Below are 22,108 nucleotides of genomic sequence, written 5' to 3'. Positions count from 1 at the left end.
TCATATCAATATCACATAATATAATCGACGCGCGGGCGAGCAATGACGCAGAGTTACATAACGAGGAAGCTGAACTCAACGGGCGCGCGTTCGACAACCGGTTCACGTGGTCAGACTCGCTGACAAATGATGTCTTGTCCAGGAAGTTTGAATATCATCGTGCCGTATTAAGTGACCGTTTTCTGTCCCTATATTTAGAACTTCTCCTCCTCCTGCTTCTTCCATCGCTATTTCTGTTATTTTTTCTTCATCATCTCTCCATTCGTTATCGCCGCCACCGTCTTCGTTTGTAACTATAAGTCGTCATCTACTGTTGCTTCTTTCCCTCCGTTCCTCAATTGTTTCTTCTTCCTTCAGGCTCCTTCTCCCCCCCCCCTCTCTTGTATTCTTTTGTGTCATTATATACTTCTTGGCTCTATTTCCATTTGATCTGCATTTCTATTTCATTTGTTTTTATTTCATTTCCCTTGTCATTTATCATAAGTTAGTTTGTAATCATAAGTTACTTTGTAATGTAATTTATCATAAGTTAGTTTGTAATGTAATGTTTGTAATGTTTGGGTTACTTTTCCAACATGATAAGTTTGGATGTTGAATTCCTCTGGTAATAAGGCAAACCCGTCTTCTTTTATTAAAACACACACACACACACACACACACACACACAAACACAAACAAGCAAGCGATGTATTTGTATTCATAAAAACATATCACTATGTCTATTTCTAATTATCTCTTTGTCTATTTATCCATCTATCTTTATCAATCTATCTATCTATTTATATGTCTATCTATCTGTCTGTCTGTCTCTCTATCTATATGGTTATCTATCTATACCTATAAATATTAAGGCATAGACACATATGTTATGTGGTCGCCACATCACATCTTGTAGTCGCCTGTAACACAAAGCTCCCAGTCTTTATCGCCTCGATCGGGAGACAGTCATGTTCACATGTGTTTTGAGAAAGTGGACTGTGTAACACGTATAACGCTTTCGACCGCAACAGCTGACAGAAAAACAAGTCTGAGATCGAGCTCCTACTGGTCCATTTGTTTGTAATAACCATAACAGCAAAGACTACGTACTGTCATATGTTTGCTAACCACAACACAAGCTATAAATAACTCTCTCCTCATGTTGTTTTCAATCTAGTCCCTTCTACAGAATATTGTGTATACGATGAAGTCAACATTGCTCACAATCATCACTTTCAGATAACACAATAAAATGCATAGGCGCTTGTACCAGCTCTACCACTTTCTCTACAATTTAAACGTTGTCGACCATTGCGAAAGACACGTCAGGAAATGCTTTAACTTAGAAAGTAAATATGACGGTTTTAAAAGGAAATGTAGAAGACACCACTGTTCACACCACTGTTTGATTAAAAACTAGTGTACGATAACTTGGCAGCACATGTCCTCACCGAAGGTGTATGGACAGGTGTCCCTTAGGGCATGAGGATTCGAAGCAAATATTCACACACACAGACAAAGACACACACATTCACACACACATACTCAGACACAAATTCACTCTTCTCTCTTGTCGTTTTTGTGATGATGAACCTGCCAGCTATTTTCACTTCATTCTTTATAACATTAAGAGATTAAACGAAAGAAACCATAGTTGGTCAGGATCGTAATGTTCTTCACCTGACTGCATGTAAAATTGTTGCATGTATTAGAATCCCACTCAGAACGTTTGCTTAGCTTCTTCACCTTTTGTTAAAATACTTTGTAGTTGTTGAGTTTTTAGGGTTATGGTGTCAATTTCGGTTACTGAGGACGGAACTGTTTCTCGTGAATATAATGTTCTATTGAAGAATGTTTACATATCTTATGACGATGACTTAAATTATCAATTGCAGGTTGAATATGCAAGAATGAGGAAATCATATACATGGTTCAATCACATCAAGTGGTTGTCCAGCACTTTGAAATTAGTTCAGTTCAGTTCAGTTCAGTTCAGTTCAGTTTTTATTTCTGCATTTCAAAATCAATACAAATCCACAAATCAACAAAATACTTACATAGTCATTTACACAGCTAATATTCGTAACGTTTGGATCTTACATACATTTTTTTTTTCAAGAACGAATATTATATATGAAAGGAAGCAATAGGAGATGATAAAAATGAAATGCAGGGGACCATCATCATAAGCTAAGCTTGACGAGGAAGATGGCCCCAGGTAAAGAGATACATAAAGAAAATCTTGCCACTCACTGAGTGGGGGGTAATTGTGCAAAGGGCACAACGAAGAGATACATAAAGAAAATCTTGCCACTCACTGAGTGGGAAGTAATTGTGCGAAGGGCGTGCGGTGCAGTGCGGTGTGCATTGTGTTGGGATGACTCTTTGTTTGTACGTTGAGTGTTATTTTGTGTATCAGTGTGATGAGGTGAATATTACTTCAGTTGCATTGTGTTGGGATGAATCTTGGTTTGTACGTTGAGTGTTATTTTGTGTATCAGTGTGATGAGGTGAATATTACTTCAGTTATTAGAATAGCTGTATGGAAAGCGAAAGGAATTCTCCAACGGATCTCGGATAATAAGGAAAGAATTGTATTAAGGGTTTGTAAGGGGTTGTCATGTGGCCTAGCAGTCAAATTGTCATCTTATTAACTTCATCAAGTGAGAATATATCAAATGGTATCAAAAATCGAGGAAAGGAGGACTAGTCACGTATTAATCAATGACGTTCTTTCTGTGGACTGTCAGCGAAAGTACCTTCACTTCTGTTGACATACAAAAGTTAGATTAACATCAGCCACTGATTAGAGATAAGAGTGAACACGAATAGATATCAAAACATAGTTGTGACAGCTATAAACTGGACTACCTTTCTTCCCTGACAGATATACACTGTCTCACCTAGGGTTTACTCAGTGAAAATGTCTTCTTCGTGCAATCACTTGCTTCGTTGCCGATATAAGATAAACAAAGGGGGAGGATAGATTTAGAGAGATAGTATATAAGATGCAGTGTATGTGATATCCAGGGATTTTAAAAGCTAGCAAGCGAAAATACGTTAGCTCGTTCTGGCCTCGGTGTGATGAACTTCTTTCAAGCAATCTTAAGACATTTTTCCCTTCCTTTCATTCAAGTCTCATATTCGTCACGAAATGACACTCATTCCATTCCTAACTTAAGTATAGTCTGTATTCTTTTTCCAGTGCAACAAGTACAGCTACACCTTAGCTCCTTCCGTTTTTTTATTGCATAAGAGCACATCAGCCATCTACGTTGTAGTTGACACCAATGGTATCAATACCACCATAAACAGCAACATGACAGCACTGTTATATAGCATCGATGTATTAAAACTGTCATTATCACAGTTAGCATAATAAGCGTTGCCATACCACGATGTGTTTTGTACCTCAAAACCATTATTGTCACTGTGAGGTTTACTCTCTTTATAAGTCATTCGTAATCCGACGTACATCCGTACACCTGTAAGATAAACTTTCTCAAACGTTCTTTAGTTACGCCGATCTCCGAAGACCTTTCGGCTGATACTGATCGTTTCTCGTTTACTGCCCAGGCTATCGGAGCCCGTTATACTTCGCCGATCATTGGGTGCTCGGGCGCCGTTGGTTGTGTTCTGCTCCCGAAGGTAGATTCCGACCGTGGCTCGGGATTCACACTATAAAACACTCTTACCCACATAGCAACGTCGGAGCCATGCATGCTTGCGTTTATCGAGTGTTGTAATGTTTCAGTCGAATGTAACATCGGACCGATTCAGTGTAATGGACCAGTCGTAAAAGGTGCGATTGTGATCTTCCGAAATGGAAGTGTAGGAAAGGACGTGACTACCATATTACAATAATGCTTTATCAGACTCAAGGGAATAGAGATTAGCAATGCGGCGTTGCTATAGTTACAGGAAGAAAAGAAAAGACTCTGAAAATCAAGGAAGTCACATAAGGGTAGAACTAAATTAAGATTTTCTTTCGTTAACTATGACACCCACGTTCTTATCTAGTGCAGGAAACTTAAGACATTTCACCCCCTTGGTTTACGCTAGGGCAAAGGAAGTTTCTGAATTCTCTCGTAGCAATCCAACCAGTTTACTTCCGAGGTCACGCGTTCAATCGATAACAATTCCCCCGGTCTTATTTCTTTAACCCCCAGCTTCAATCCCTGTGTTAATGAATATTATGGTCAGCGAGTCATGCCAATAACTTCCCCTGTGTCACAGTGATGATATCCTGTCCGGATATACCCCCATACTTAGTGGTTATATGTCATATTAAACGGGAGGGGCTGAGAGTAAGGAAAAGACCGAGGACACGATTGTTTCCCCCATCTCATGCACGTATACGCCCACGCACGCGCGAGGAACTGGCGCGCGCACGGTTCGCACGAAATCTAAACTCCTTTTAGACTAGGGAGTTTTCGTATTGATATAATTATGATATATATACGTTTTTATGTGTCTGAATGGCTGTAGTTATAATTGATACGTCGTATATATGTCGTTTATAATATTGTGTATATCAAAATGATGGTTTGAGCAGCGTTTTGATATACGACGTATATCCATATTCATACGAAGTAAAGTAGACCCGTATTCGTGTCGGCTTTAATATCTAGATACTGTTACGACCAAAATCACACTGAGAATGATCGCACAAAAGAAACAATCAACTAATGTTCAGGCGGTTTATTAACAGTGATATTGTGGGTACAGACTCGTAATCTGTTTTCACATCAGTACAATAATGATCAAAAGAAACAATTACAAATCGGTAATAGAATCACTTACATGCATTACAGCCAAATGTTAAATCACAAAGTCCCTACAGTTCCCTGATAATGTCCAGATACGATGTTCGATGCACAGATGAATGATCCGCGATGCACCAATGAATGATACCTCCGACATAACTCCAGAGGTGCAGGTCGCGATAATCGTCGGTATAAATCCGGGGTAAAGATCCAGGATATACGTCCACGGCGAAATGTGTAGAATCCAACGTTATGACGACCACGTCCAGTCGATGCGTTGAATGATGATTCACTTTATAATGTTCAGCTAGGAATCCAGCCCGTCACAGCTTTTCCGTAGCAATGTCCATTGACAGAAAAATGGAGTCTATCTCCTATGTAGGCAAATTAATTCTCTGCAGGCAAAATGTCTCCCAGGCCTTATATCCACAAACATAACAGGTCAGCAGGTAACACAGGACTGACTATGACAAGTTGCTTCAGCGCCAGAAGTGACGTGACTCTCAGAGCAGAGGTGTTATAGGTACTCTGCCTACTGCAGAATTTCTCCGGCTTTTATATCCATTCACCCCTTTCTAGTACATTCTGTAATTTTCTCCAGCCTGGGGCCACACACCTGAACATACTAGCAAGTCCAAGACTGTTCCAGGAATCCGAGCTGACTCACTGCCTAACTATGTGCATAACATCCTGCCAAAAATAACTACCAATCACATTGGGCTACAGGGACAGTGCCTCGCTCAGTATAAGCAGTTCCTAGAACATTCTGGAATGGGTGAAATCATTCTAGATTGAGAGAGCTATAATGTATTTCCTGTCACATGAATGTACTGTAGCTACATTGTATACCACCTAGAAAATTCTCCACTTATTCTGGTCAGCCTGTATGTACTATATAGATACCATATAGAATTTCTCCATTAATGTGGTCCACCTGTGTATATACACATTAAAACAACCATGCATACAGTACATCATACATGTACATAAGTAATTAGTAATGTGTACTGTGACAATACGTCGTATCTGTATAGATCGCGCTAGGATTATTGCGAACTACCAATACAACATGATGAATCCAATGCTGTGAAAACACGCAGGGAGCAAAGCCCGCTCAAAGTTTGTCCTGCACAAAGGAGAGACTCATACCTATTCATGAGCTTCTCATAAAACACGACAGGTCTGATGCTGCCCTACGATAGTACGGAACGTTGTGTCGAATAGGCTCCAATAAATACGTCGTATATTCATACGTCTTATGAATATACGATAACTCAGTGTGTCTTAAAACGCCATTAAGTTGTCCCAAACACTCCGCATACTAGTACAGGTATGAGTGTCTGAATTCAAATCTCTGTCATAACGTATAGTATGCAGCACTCAGGACCTCAATAATTCTGCCGATGGTCTTACTAATTAACCGGCTAACCTAACTAACCTTTTCTGTGCGTGTGTGGGGGTTGAGGAATGAAATGTCGAAATCTTGAATAAAGCCAGAGTCTTGCAACTATAAGTCTCAGTTAATACTAATACTGATACCATTTTCGATGTAGGCTATAGCCAATCAGTTACGACCAAATGCAATATAGGAGCCTACGTCCAACCATATACACAATAAAGAATTAAGAACAACAATAATTATGAGCACGCTGTCTTCTCCTCCTGCCTGTAAGATGGCTGACTACGCAAGAGAAAAGACAGAATCAAATCTGTGCTCTCAATTTCATTAAAAAATCCTTACCAGCAAAACTATCATGCCCTGATGATAAAAATGACGTTAGAGATAGGGGTGATTAGCCACAGATATTTTTATGTGGGGGCGCTGTGGCATAGTGGATAAGACTCCCGACTCCCGATCGGAGGACCCGAGTTCGAATCCTGCCCAGTGCTTACGTCCTTGGAGAAGACGCTTTTACCCACCATGTCCCTCTCGACTCAGGTGTATAAATGGGTACCTGGCAACGCTAGGGTGATAATAATGGCAGGGCCCTCTGGTAGAGCAGTGGTAACACTGAAGAGGCTACCCTGGGTAAATAAGACCTTATTATTATCATTATTATCAAATATCCTTACCTAAAGGACTTGAGAGAACGAGGCATAACTCGCATTTGTTAAAGTTAGTTTTGAAGCAGCGTCATTGAGAACAGGATATTATATTCTATTTCTTTCGATCAGACATTTTCGATGTTTAGCATGTTGGGCTGTAGCAAAATATCAAAATAAAAAACAAAATGAGATGAATAGTACGAACGTCGGAAAAATGTCAGCATTGTTCAAATGTACATACATATTAGACTTTTCATTGGCATCAATATGCACAGCAGGGCATATGCCATGTATAATGACAATCATGTAATATCATTCGTACCATTACATTGCACTACATCGCATATTAATTTGATTACGTCTATCATTATAGGATATGTCACACATTATCAAACGAGAATCATAATGTTGCCTATAACTTTTTCCGTACTTTTATGGTATCGTATGCTGAATGTATAAGTGAGTGAATGAACGTAATTGCCAACTTTTGTGTGATGATCCGTCTCACACTGTTCACCAGCTTGCTTGACGATCGAGGGTAGCATCAATATTCTTTAATGAATACCATGCTCGCATAGCGTTTATGACACTGAACAAGTTAAACCCTGGATCGATTATGTTAAGACTCCCTAGACAACCGCGCGAAGGCTATAAATAGAAAGCAATAGTGAGGGCACGAAGTGACGTGACTGCGTGCTCCAGGGCATAGTAGAGAGAATCATGAATTAAAGCAACAGAAAAAAAAAACTGTCCAAACATGATTACAGAAAAACTACAAGTCAGTAAGTAAGATTGTTTGGTATTTGTCAACAACAGCAACAACCAAAACAAAATAAACAATAACAACAACAAAACAGAGTCAAGACATCCTGAAAAAAGTATATTTACTTAGATTTGAATCCTCTCTCTATTCCGTCCCTCTCTCCATCTCAGAGCCTTACATCGTGTCATTCTCTTTTTTTTTCACTATTTCTCTGATCATCTGACCTCTTTCGATTACTTTTCTTTTCCTCTTCTCCTTTTCTTTTTTCTTTTACTCCATCTTTCTCCCCCTCTATCCTTCTCTGCCTTTCTCTGTGAATCTACCAGGGTTCACAAAATGCGTTTCCTCGATCTCCAAGTACATATCGGCGGTCTACGGGGTGGGAGTGTTTGTAGTAAAGCATTAGATCAGAGTCTGCACTTGTGGCGTTTGGTGCAATGAGTCATCAAGCGGTCGAGCGTGGGTTTTCGAGAGTCCTCATGATGGAGATCCAGGGGAAAGAGAGGGGGGCATGAATTAAGGATACACAGTGAGAAGGGGGAAAGTCCTATCGCATCTTGGTTTGATTTTGATTTTTTATTTTAATCTAATCATCTGTACAAAAATTGATTATAGTTTATGTTACAGTACGAATAACAAACATATGATTCAGGGAATCTCGGCCAAAATGTGAGATCGTTATGAGATAGTATGTACACCTGTACTCTCGTATATTGCAGGGAGGTAGTCAAATCTATAAAAAAGATGCCTGCCATCTCGATCGTTTAGCAGATTAGACTAAACTAACTGTCATGACTATCATCTACTCATTATATCACACATCATTATTTCTTGGCATATAATTCTGTTGCAAATATATATGTATATATGTATATATATATATATATATATATATATATATATATATATATATATATATATATATATATATATATCAACTCTCTATATTAGAAGTTATTTCTTACCTTATGTAAATTCAACAGATGTTCTTATTTTTCTAATACAGAAAGCTGGCATTTTATAAATGATACAGGCCTAGTACGCAACACTGCTCCTGACAATATTATGTACTCGAATTAATGATGTAAATCTTTCCGTGATGTTTATCCAGATAGATGTGTTGTTTTGCTTGTATTTCTCGTTCCTGTTATCTATCCATCCATTCATCTATTCATCCATCAATAAATCCATCCATCCATCCATCTATCTCGCCCGTTTTGAGCTCCTCCCAGTGACGGTGCACAAACCTCTCTCTCCTCCGTAAAGTCGGCGGTCTCTTGGGGCGAGCGGTCGCCGGGGTTCAGGGCGTAGCGCGAACCCTCCGCTGCTGCAAGGAGCGGATGCGGCGGGAACATGATGTGAGATTGCTATGGCAACCCTCCAAAAACGTCTCCATGCCTACATTAAGTCTTCGTCGTGTTTGTGTATCTCCGGACAATGTTCATGATAGGCCATACACGTCCCAGAAGTGTGCCTCATCCATCATCGATGGAGTCTAGATTCAACACGCACTCGGCATAATGCGCGAGGAAGATGGAGAGATCATGTCCAATAGAAACATAAACAAAACGAAATCAAATAAAAACAACAGGAGACAAAGCAAGACATCTACATCATTTATTGTCATCAGAGCATCATCACTAATTCGTCTGGAGACAGTTGACCAAAAGATGCCCTCTTATTCATAGACATTTTATCGTCTTCCTTGGAGATCGTGAAGTCTATCGTTTATGCACTAGTTTGATGTACGTGTTAACTTACTCAGCATATATTGATATCAGATACTGAGAGAAACTGAACAAGCCTTATATTTGGCGAAGCTCGTCATCGTTAGAGGTCTCGGAAACAGATGGAAGCATTTCAAGAACTGAGATAGCAAAATTTAAACTTTGGAAACCTAAGTTCCATGATTATAACAGTATTTGCTTATTGTTTTAAACAATTACAAGGTCTGATGGTGTTTAGGTTTTAATCTGCTGTAATGTCATATTCATAGTCCGGTGGGAAAAACAAACAAGCAAAAAACTATCATTATCTCTTCAACCAATTATACATGGTGTGAGAGAAATTATTGTCCTATGCAAGATTGCGCCTCAAGCGTTATTTAGCCATCGCTGAGTGGTAAAAAAACTTGGCATGTTAAATGAATGACAAGACCAGCCATAACCAGTGAAGAAAATCTGCACCACTTTCACTATATTTCCTGAATATCTAAGGAAGATGTAAACTGTCTGACATTTGACCTCTCGAACTTTTTCGTTCTACTTCCGCCCTTGCAGCGAGGAACTACCGGGTCAAATGCGGCAGCCTCACTTGTAACCAAGGTCAAGTTTGTCTCGATTCGGGCAACGCCTGCGGGTGCCCACCGGGCTACTACGGGGCGCAGTGCGAGAGTCAGTGTGAGGAAGGCTGGTACGGGGAAGACTGCCAACAGCGATGTGAATGCAGTGGTCACGAGGTCTGCCATCACGTGATCGGAACATGCAGTTCTTCAGAAGTAAGTATTCGTTTTCATTCAAGTTTGTAGACCTGGGCCCTGTTTTATGAATAGTTATATTTGATTATAAGGGTCCTAGTTGATTTCTATCATAAGTCTGTGGCAGCCTGTGTGGTAAGGAAATTTATAATCGATTATATCTTTTGATAGAACGGGGCCCTGGAAAGGATAATAAAAAAAAAGATTATTTAAGAGCACTGTATTATATCATTATTTGCATTACAACCGTGTGTGTCCCTTTCTGTTCTGCCGAACGTTGCAACAAATTGAAGCCCCAAATACCCATTATTACATTGCTACGATATTACTTTAAGGTTAAAAATTTGTGCAGTGTATAATTATGAAATACACAAAGCATATACTTAAGGGGGAGAGAGAGAGAATATGTAGACACCTGTAGACGGACACAATGGACAGTAACAGTGCGAGTTTCTTCCCTAACATACTTACAAAAAAAAAAAAATAGAATAAAAAAATTCTCCACCTGCCCCAAAGACAGGGCGAAGTCAAGTGATTGTAATGCCCTCTCAATCATCTTACCCCTCCTATAAAGGACGAATCGGACGCTGACGAGGTGATCAACCCTCTGGATCCGTCCGACCGGTTACCGCCGGGCAACGGCACGGCGATGTGTCGGTCATCGTGCGGCGTCCTCGCCAAGATCGGCTGCACTTGTAGGCCCGACGGGGGAGCGTGCAGATGTCCGAGTAAGTTGACAAGAGCTCCCTATCTCAGCTTCTTTCGATATCTTATTTTTCACCCTTTAGCACTGTAAATCTTATGATTCTCTTTTTTCGTCTCTGTAAACTAATTTTGTCTTCCTCTTTTCAGCTTTCTCTGTTCCAACATTCACATTTTGTTTTTGAAGTCACCAGCAGGGGCGTCGATCCGTTTTCATGATGGAGGGGGCAAATCTTTGAGGATAATGTGCGAGGACCAGAGCGACTGGTAGGGGTAGAGTATGTGAGGGAGTTTCCCAACTCCCACACGGGGGAAATTTTGAATTTTCAGAACTGAAATTCAGAGATTTTTTTTTTCTATCAAAAAAAGTACGAAAGAGAAATAAGAAATTGGAAACGTGAATTGCTAAATCGCGGTATCTGTCACCTCTTGTTCTGCGTGTGCGTCATCACTGTGTACTAAGTCTATGGAGGTGACTGGGGCGTGGAGTGTGGGGTGTTGGAGGAGGATACCCCTCCAACACGATGGAGCTGTTGCATCCGTAGAATTGAAATAAACAAGAAGTGTTGCACACTTTCTTGTGGAATATTTGTAAATTTGTCAATTCCCAAAGTGTGTAATATATTATTCTAAGTCTGTGTGTGTGTGTGGGGGGGGGGGGGCGATCAAGGGAGATTGGTGGGAGGAGGGGTATCCCCCTCCCACACGAGCGAGCTTTTGCTTTTTTTATGATAGCAATTCGACAGTATGGTGCACACTTTAATTGGCGGAATATTTGGAAAATTGCCAATCACAAAGGCGTAGAGGAAGGTATATTCCCTCAACCCCTAGAGCTCCCATACGAGAGAGCTTTGTCACTTTCAGAAGTGAAATGAAATGATGTCATGTTATCAAATATATAGAATATTTGGGAAATTGTCAAAAACGAATATACTGCATCTATGAAGGGGAACCGAGCGGGGGGAGGTTTGATTGGAAGGGGATGTTCCCCTCCCACGTGGGGGAACGTAAGCATATTTGGGATTGACGTTACAGACCTAGTGCACACCTTTGATGATAAAGTGGGGGAATTTGTCTATCTCAGAAGTGTACTAAATCTAACGGAAAAGGACAGAGTGGGATATATAGGGTAAGCACCGGTAAGTGGGAGGGGGTGTTCCCCTCCAACGGAAGGGAAATTTTTGCATTTTCAGAATTTAAATTCAACTATCTAATGCACACTTTGGGTGAAATAACTGGACAATTTTCAATTAAAAAAAAAGGCAAGAAAAAAATGTTCCACACCTCGGAAATTGGGGGAGGGGATGGGGGTAGCAAAATGATTTGTTTAACCCCCCTCCCCAATATTTTAATGGGGATGGTGGTGGTAGGATCGACGCCCTTTGGCTCACCAGTCTTTGTCTGAAAATGTCTGACTTTGATATTTTTATGTCACTCTTCATCCCCAAGTCATAACTCATGTAGACTAAATACAGTGATAAGTGTAAGATACGATCAGTTAGTTAGATATTAAACTTTTGTATCATACTGCAGTATCATGTTCAGCGCGTTGGATTATCTAAGATGAAGAGTTGGATGTCGATAAGATACATTTCTCCTTACATAGTTTACATTTCAGCGGCCCCGATAAGGAGTTATAACACGGGGTGGGAACTGCCGAGGAGAATTCGGGGATTAGGTTCTGAAGTCGGTGAGGAAAATCAGCATGCAATTTCTCTCGGATTCGTAGAAAAAGGAGATTAGCTGCATCCATGCTAACTCAAACCTGCATTTCTCTAAGCTATTTGAATATCATTGTACATATTTATTTTATCGTTTTTCTTCTGTGTTCTTTACATAAAGAGGAAGAAATTCTGTAATGTAGGAATGGTAGAATTTTAAAAAATATTGTTCCGGTTGATACAGATATTTCTTAAAGAACTGATAATCATCTTTAGCAAATACTGTTCTTCACGTGCAGCAAAGTTTCCTCTTCAGTCTATAAGCTAATAAAAATGTTCGAAAACAAATTTAATACATCACTTATCTGTTATCATCCCTCCATCCCCCTCCCCGCTTCCTTTCCTTGTCTATCTCTAGAGTCGTCAAAAAAAGGAGGGGGGCATTCACGAAATTTGCTCAGCAGAAATTCATCCCGTACGTGTTGATGTAATACGTCTAGAAATTATTCATCAACGTTGTTAGGCAGTCAGTGGAATGCCAGGTACAAATTACTAGTAGTTTAGAATAGAAGCCGGATTGCTTGCTCTGACAGCATCGGAATCACTGGAAGGTTTACAACTTTAATGAATCATATTGATCACAATGAGTCCGGGTTTACTTGCTATAAATACAAGTCCTGATCTCGGACTTCTGAACTGAACCGAACAAAAGGAAGGCAGATGGATAGAGGCAGTACTTTAATATAAAAAAAAAATCAGGATTTTTAAAACCACAAACGCTGAGGAAGGGTTTGGCTGTTGGTACTGATGACACCAAAGTAGACACAGTATGTGTCATAGTAACTGGACTCAGGAAGAACGTCAAATTATGCGGCTTGCTCGGGACAAATGAGCTACCCTGAGAAATTCCCCTCAGGCGGAGCCAGGTACGGGCTCAACAAGAACTTTGAAAAGAGACACCGAGAATAGAAGAGTGAGAGAAGGAGAGAAAGAGAATAGGAAAGAGAGATAGAGGGGGAGAGATAGAGAGAGAGAGATAGAAATATAGGAGAGATGGAGAGAGCATGGACCTACAACTAGGTCCATGGAGAGAGCAACGCGAGACTGTCAGACATTATGGAGAGTGATGCACGCGAATAGACGGTGGAATGGACGGTGGAGCGGCTGAGGAGAGGAAGAAGACAAATTTGAAGTAAAAACAGAGACAGAGACAGACGAAATGAGACAGACAGACAGACAGACTGCAATGACAGAGCGAGGAAACTTTATAACACAAATATAGAGCCCAGTACGAGAAAGCTAATCGCAATAGACATTGAGTAAACAATAACTATGTGATGCCTCGACATTATTCGTTTTAGGTCGTGTTGGAGACACAAGAGATAACGGGTATACATTTTAACCCTTATTTGTCGATGCACGTATGGAACATGGATATAAATAACACCTGGAAAAATATACATCGTTACTTGCGTATTATTGTCACTTATGACGCGGTTTTTATCATTTTAGTTGTTGTTGGTTGTAATTTGGTCGTATTAGCAACAAATTATACTCTAGTCAGTTATCTTGCTTATTTGAATAAGATGACAAAAGTTAATATCGGTTGTCATATATGTGAAAGCCTAAAGCCGTACATTAATGCGTTGTGTTAATATATATATATTATAAACACATACATAGAAAATATACAGATACAGAAATAGATATAGAAATAGATATAGATAAATACATTATTATAATGCATGGATACATACGTTATCCTGGTAAACATCAAGCGAGTGTGCAATAATACACGAACGACTTTCCTTTGTTGTTAATTGACTTTACAAGACATGACGATTAGTCATCTCGTCAATACTTTAAAAAAGAAACGTCTTCGTCCTTGGTCGTTTAAAAGCGGAGCAGCAAACTTCCCTTCCCGGCTAATGAGCCATTCATCTGTAATACTGTCCGTGAGTAAGAAGCACGGTATATACAGCTCGCCGTCAGCATTATTGGAGCTCCGTATGAGCTTCTTATTTTTTTTTTGTCTTTGCTGACGTCACAAAGCTACCTGGTTCATATATTACTGTTTATGTCTGTGTGTATGCCTCAATATGTCAGATATGGACAGTTTCCTTTCGTTTTATTTCATTTCATTTATTCGTTCTCATTTTCGAAAAAATGCAAATGTACGAAACATGTCATGCTAAAAAAACACATGCATTTTCTAATTATGTAAAAAAATATAGTATAGTCACAATATAATAGGTTGTAAAGCAAAGAGATATAATATTTACTAGTAATGTTTAAAATGGAGGGGAAAGATATAAAGCAAGGTTTAAGTGTAATGTGCATTCCCCTGCAAGCAATAATTGTTAATAAGTTACGAAAAATGTCGGCTACAGAGAGACATATCTTAAATAGGACAACGACAACAAAGTCAGAGCCCCAAGGTCGCCTTCTTACCACGTGGAATGGAGGGGGTTATAGGAAGGAATCTTACGTTGAGTTTAAACTGGATCGTTGTGGACTCGTAGAGGAAATTGCTGATGAAAAGAAACACTTCGATAACTTTTCCCAACTGATGGACCGAATGCATTGAATTTAAAGGACAGGTTCACCTTCATTAACATAAGGATTGAGAGAATGTAGCAATATTAGTAGAACACATCATTGAAAGTTTGAGGAAAATTGGACAATCCGCTCAAAAGTTATGCATTTTTGAAGTTTTTGTGCAGTCACTGCTGGATGAGAAGACTACTGCAGTGTATGATGTCACATGCGTACAACAATATAAGGAAAATATAAAGAGAATTTCACAAAATTTCATCTTTTGAAAAAAGTACACATTCCCTTGACTCGTTACTGACATATGTTATGGGTAATATTATTCCCATTCCTTTAGAAAGAGGCAAGTCAAGAGCTCTTTTATTTTGCGAAAAACTTTGAAAATATGTTGAATTTTCTTTACATTTTCTTTATACTGTTGTACTCATATGACATCACGAGCCTTAGTAGTCTCCTCATCAAGCGGTTCCAACACAAAAATTTTAAAAATTCATAACTTTTGCATCTATTGTCCAATTTTCCTCAAACTTTCACTGATGTGTTCTACTAATATTGCTGCATTCTCTCAATCCTTATGATTATGAAGGTGAACTTGTCCTTTAAGAGATAAATTACGCTGATTGATTGTATAGTTTTCTTTCCCTTTAATCATAATAGGGTACTCCGTTCCCGTCATTATTTGTTTGTCTATTTATTCTCCATTTCACATTTAAAGATACACAAAACAATATATAAATTATACATACAAACATAAATCATACATAAATCAAAGAAAAACTACAAAATGGATGGAGTGCCCATTTCAGATTCATTATCATAATGCTTCTGTTCTTCCATGAGGTCCAATACATAATCAAAACTGCTGAAAATTATAGTATAAATAGTAAGTGATTATAGCAACGAAGGGATAAACTAATGAAAGCACAAGGACAAAAATAACCTGGTAAATGACAAGTCAGTAATCACTTTGATGTCGAAGTGAATGATCGGCTTTAAACCAGTGGAGTGGTAAAGAAGAAAAGCAATATGAAATAAAGCGTGTATGGCAAGGATGTGCAAGAAATGCAGAGTAGGCCTACAAGAGACAATAATGACTAATGAAAAAGAAACCCTTAGAGTTCAAGAATGTAGGCATGCCGTCAGCAATATGCAATGTCATCGCAACTTTCGACCCTTATATATATATTGTGATATTGCAGGCTTTATCAAAAGATGAAAGTCAAGCGTCATTTTCAGAGATCACTGACCCGATTTACTCAAAGTTTTCCCTCGCTTTCTATGCGTCAAAGGTCAATGGGAAAGAAGCTCGTCCGGCGTCGCTTATTAATCATCATGGTTGCTGAATATATACCCATTTTTTCTTCTTTTTTTAATATTTTTAACAAGCCAATCAAGGAAGAATGGGTTTAATTAGAAGGGGGACCTCCTCTGGAAGGGTAGACGATTATTATACGAATATGCGAAGAAGCACGTTCTCTTTAGGGGAATACACCCCCTTGATAGAGATCGGGGCCCCTCTTTCTCCTTACAGCGGCTCTTGACGAGACGCGTACATCAACCTCGTGCCACCTGTTACTTCAAGTATCTCTATCAGACCCCTTTTCAGCACTTCAGCAGGCATGTTGGTACAAAACATGATTGCGGATGTAGATTTGTATGCCATCAAGAATACTGATGGTAGTTGGCTTTGCTTTGCTTTGCTTTGCTTTGTTTCTTTGTTGTCGAGGATACTTAATTGTGAGTTCAATAGAGAGACATTAAGAGGGAATTGACTGTGGTATTATCTCATTTATTTTATTATTTTTTTATTATTATTATTATTTTTTTTTTTTTGGGGGGGGAGGGTCTCCTCAAACACGTCCGTCTGTATCAAGATACTGTATTCTAGGCATTCAGTATAAAAGGCACAAAATTCGTAACTTAGGTAACCTAGAATGATCCTGTACGAGAAATGTAACATCAAGAAAAACGATTTGAACTATAAAATTAAAACTTTTAGACGGGAAAGATTAGAACGCAAATACAACCAAAATGATTTTAAATTGTCGTGCCTAGAATGCTTGAGGGAAAAAAAGAACGATCATCAAAACATTCGTCATTGTTTACATGGCATAGAGGGAAGAGACACTCTGCGATACACGCCCTGGTAACTGACAGTCAGAGAGACTAATTCATCGCACAATCCCCCTGCAAATCAAATTTTCTTTGCTAAGCAGCTATAGAACCAGTGATCACGCCACACCCTGAACAATATCGCAAATTGTCAGTCCGTAATCTCTTTAAAAAGGACGGAGAGAGAATACATCCAACAGAGCCGTACGGTAGCTCTCAATTACCTCTGATTGACGCGTAACGGAAAAGGACGCAAAGTCGTGATTAATCACCCAATAATTATGCCGAGAAGAAAGAGAAAAATATGTACAAGAGGCATGACAGTGACCGCCCTGTGTCTTGTTTTCGGTCATTCTAAAACTAGGGGCCCTCTTACGGTGTCATCACAAAATGATGCTAGACTATTCAGGCACTGTATACGTAAAGAGAATATGAAATAGAAAATGATGACAGTTAACGTTGACGTTTTATCATAACTTTGTGGCACTTTCTTTTATCTATTCTTCTAACAACGACAACAACAACAACAACTATTATACTACTATACTACTATTGACAATTTGTTTATGCTGTATTCTATGGCCTTGTTGATATTTTGTGTTTAGCCTGGTACTTCAAATCTATAAAAGTCTACATCTTCTTCATCCATAACTTTACGCTTATGTTCTGAATGGCTTCTAATATCCGAATATATTTCTATTTGTATTCTTTTCTCTCGTTTAACTGTTTAATATTTTTCTATCCCGATAAATTTGTACTTCATGATTCACATCATTGAACAGTTAACGACTGACATTTGCTCGTCTTGCACAGTTCACGCGATGAAAAATTAATGCTGCATCAATAAAGGAGAAATGCGGGTGTTTTGAGAATTAAACGTCTCTTTCTCTTTGTTTTACAACACGTCGCTTTACAGGTTACGTCATTGCATTATTTGTGGTTTCCATAACGACATGGATCACCCTAGGGGGCGTCTGTGTGGTTTGCACCATCCGCAGGCGGCGGTACAGGAGCAAGATCGAATACAAGCGGTGAGTCACTGTATATGATGTCACGCGCCATGGGTTGATGGGGAACGAACACCGTTGCGTTGAAACTACGACAACGCAGTCATCGCCATGCCCGCTCTCAAAGTTAAAATAACGCGCTAATTCATAGACCGCAGCTTTCCCATTTCCACCCATTCCCATCTCGATTTAGATGCTGATGATTTATCACTGAAACGCGCTGCTTCTCGTGCATACAAAAACATAGCAACGCTATTTATATAAAGGGAGCCGTTAGCATGGTTAATAGAGTACTTCATCCCGCTCCACGAGCGTACAACTTTATCCTGAAATGTTAGGAATCTACTTAAATCATAGAGCGCCGCGGTCAACAATAATGGGACTTTGTATATCTAACTCGTAAGGACAAATTTTGTGAAGTTTTATGACTATCTCAAAAGAAATTGTTGTGACCAAACCTTGGGATAAAATATCATTCCTCGTTTAGTGAATTTATGTTTCTATTTTACTTTTGTTTTTTCGTGTTTTGTTTGGCTGTTTGTTGGGCTGTTTGTTTGTTTGTTTGTTTGTTTGTTTGTTTGTTTGTTTGTTTTTTGTTTGTTTGGGGGGGACTGGGGTGTTTAGGGTATTTTGTAATTTGTTCTCAGTGTGTGTTTTATTTCGTCAAATTCACCAATACCTTTACAAACTGACGATTTGATGAGTTTAGGGTAGAACATCTGGGATGATTTTTAAACTACACTTTCTCGTCGTCTCCTCCATTTTCTTCTTCATTTACCATTTCCTTGTCTTCTCTTTCATTTCAGAGACTCGGACTATTGCGAGGAGTTGGAATCTGATGACGACACCGAGTTAGGGATATCACAACCCACGACAGGTGAGTGCTAAGTAGTAGGGATCCCATCAATTAACATCTTTGTTACGTCACGCTTAGAGATGTTAGTGCTCTTTAAAATCAATTTAAAAATTGTGTTAAAAAGTGTTAAAAATCAAGGTAAATCAGCTCGTTTGTTTGTTTGTTTTTCGTTCATGAAAGCGGTTAGTTTTAATAGTAATAAATTATTGGCAAAATCAAAGTTAAAGTTATTTAAATGGCACCATGTTATTATGACGTGAAAATAGTGAGGAAAATTTTGAAATGATGGCTGTTTCTTTAGAGAACAATCCGGACATCAACAACTCACTCATTTGCATATTGATGTTGATATTGACAGTTCAACAACTGTTTTATGAAAATGAACAAAATTTTACACTTTCATAACTTTCTTCAATTCTATCCGATTTTGATCAAATTCTTACTGTGTAACTCTTTCTTTTCAGACTGTTTTTGACTGCTTCGAAATTGTCCATTAATTCACACAATACTGTCCTTGAATCATATGATACTTTCTTGAGAAACAAAGAAAGTAACTTCATCTTCACAATTAAGTTTGCTTACAGAAATGAAACACAGAGTATTTAAATAAAGACGTAGGCCTAATTCATTATGATTTGAATACCATATTATTAGAGCCAATACGATATTGAGAGTGCAGTTCTAGATGTGACAACTCAGTGATGGAACTGTCTTTCAAATTTCTCCTTGTAGTGACGACAGCATCGGAGATTAACACGTCACAATTACCGACCACGCCTCTCAATGAGTCACTGGGTCTCCAACCTCTTCCACCCCTCCCGCTGACATCGCCGCCATCGAACTTCTTGTCGTCATCCTCCCCGAAGCCACCGGACGCCTCCGCCCACCACGTTCGCTTCGTCGGCAGCTCGTCGCCGAACCTGCGCTCCGACCCTTCCAAGGATCCGCCAGTCCCCGAGCCGGCGGACTCGCGCAGTCTCGAGTCGTCGTGCAGCGATGACTCGCACGTCTACCTGAACGTCGATCGCGAGGAGTCCGTTTACAGCATCGACTACTCGCACCCGTACGAGTACCTTACCCAGGATGAGAACGGGATGCCGTGCGTCGGGGAAGACCCGCTCGAGATGTCCCCCGAGTGCATACTTCTACAGTACATGGTCCAGCAACACATGCGAGCACTCAACAACGCTCCACACGGCTACGTGAACGATTCCGTCGCTAAATGGCAGGACCGGAAGATTTCCAAACGCCTCTTCCCCTTCGGACAGACGCCGTTCCCAATCAACGGCAACACGCCGGCGGCGATGGTCGTCGGTACCGCGGCGGCTCGCGGCCGGCAGGAAACGCGCGAGATCCTGCAAGCGGCGCTGCGGCGCGGCAAGCCAACCATCAAACCTAAACCAGACGTACTCAAACTTCTCGCCAATGGCAAAAAGGGCGGGCCACACCAAAGACTGCTAGAGAAATCAGACAGCCTCGATTCCGAGTGCGAACATTCGCCGGTGCACGGCTGCATCAACCAAAACAATAACCCGAACTCGAGAATAGACTCGAACAGTAACTCCACCACCACGCCGTGCCAGCAGCTGAGGCCGATCATACAGAAGAGAGCGGCCACGGTGCCCAGTCCATCGAAAGTGAAAGAACTCAACGAGGAGGGAGTGGAAATGACCATGTTCCCTTTTTCCGATGATCACATCTACGAAAACTCGAAAATTGTGAAGCCGTGTCATAGATTCGCGAAGTCGCGGAGTACAGACCTTTTTAATCCGCTTTGATAATGACAAAGTGTGTTGAGGCTCACGGGAAGATCGCGGAAACATCTCATGTACTTTGGCCTATGTTGTTGAGATGTTGAGATGATGTGTCGTCCATGCCTGTTTTCATCTCACTCGAGACTTGTGGACGTGAACAATGGTGGAGAACCGTTTAGCTGCCTTGCTGAAAGAATTTCAGTGAAACTATGTGTACATCATTTTTAAAGATTTGCCTGATACATTTTTCCTAGGGAAAAAGAATATTGCTTTACGTGCTTTTTGCCACTCAAATCAAATGAGCTTTGTGAAAATAATGGTACTGTAAAAATTAATTATTACCTCTGGACGGCAAGTTGTTCGAATGCACTGGCGTAAGTGGCGCTCTTTAGAATGAACAATAGGCTAGTTCAGTAAATTCTCTTGATTACCACTGCTCTTCGCTGTCACTTTTCTTCTCCACAACGCACAATATCGTAGGCTTTTTGGATGATACCTAAATCGATAATTTAATTTCTGCAAACTCTTGTTGGCAAACCAAATTTCAAGGTAAATACTTTGTATGGTTGAACACCGCAATCTATCGAATTCTGTCATCATTGATGTAAAATACGTCATAATATACGTCTTATACTCCCAAACTCTTGTGAAAATAACAACTACAGAAACAACAAAAACAAAACAAAACACAACTCCGTAGCTTACAATACTAGTAATTCTGATTTCCATATCATTATCAACCAGCTTCAATTAATACAAAGTACATACGGTTGTTGGCAGATAATGAATTTATTTTGTTTTTGATCACATACAACAGGTCCAAGCTGTGCTAGGCGGTTGTTCTTAATATTAGATAACAAAAATTGTTTTGTTTTAGTTGTTACTTATGCCGTCCAGAAGCAAAATACAAACTCATTCTACCCCGTACGCTTTAAGAATTTGTGTGTTTCGCGTGTTTTTGTCAACGTTTAGTACGTTTTCTACCTTTAGAATATTATAAGACGACTTTATCTCGATATAATTATACTGGATCAATCAAATTTAAATCCTTTTTTTTTTCTCACTTCAAGATTTCGATGGGTTGCCAATTTGACAACATTCAAATCTCTTTTTTTTCTCTCTCTCTCACTTAGTTTAAACAAAAATCTTGAATAAAATGTTGTCACTCCTGAAGTGAATAATGGTCTTTTTGACTATTCCCAGTTGCAACACATCAATATGTATACATTTTGATGCTACCCAGGACTTCGAAGCTGGTGGAGAAAGTGTGATTTCTTCACATCATTTCGCACTTTCGTCGGACTGTTTTTAGTGTCAGCGATTTTAGTGGGACACACGTTTCGGCGCTCGTTCCAAGACACACGGTTCAATAATACTGGAATGAACAACCTGTAGGTATTGTCTAAGTCATTCTCCTGCTGATTCATTCATCA

The 22,108-nt window shown here is 39.7% G+C and overlaps 1 protein-coding gene across 1 annotated transcript in view; it reads left to right on the top strand.

Annotated features, from left to right (window-relative positions):
* Positions 1-20,699, top strand: part of LOC140237860 (uncharacterized) — a 58,226-nt gene extending 37,527 nt beyond the window's left edge. Inside the window, exons 4-8 of the mRNA XM_072317792.1 lie at positions 9,834-10,051; positions 10,605-10,758; positions 17,975-18,089; positions 18,872-18,942; positions 19,654-20,699. Coding sequence (XP_072173893.1) covers positions 9,834-10,051; positions 10,605-10,758; positions 17,975-18,089; positions 18,872-18,942; positions 19,654-20,699 — 1,604 coding nt within the window. The remainder of the gene's footprint in view (positions 1-9,833; positions 10,052-10,604; positions 10,759-17,974; positions 18,090-18,871; positions 18,943-19,653) is intronic.
* Positions 20,700-22,108: the final 1,409 nt, after the last annotated feature.

Source organism: Diadema setosum, chromosome 14 (genome assembly GCF_964275005.1).
Source record: "Diadema setosum chromosome 14, eeDiaSeto1, whole genome shotgun sequence".
NCBI classification, from domain to species: Eukaryota; Metazoa; Echinodermata; class Echinoidea; order Diadematoida; family Diadematidae; genus Diadema; species Diadema setosum.
This window is presented reverse-complemented; position numbering and strand designations above follow the sequence as displayed.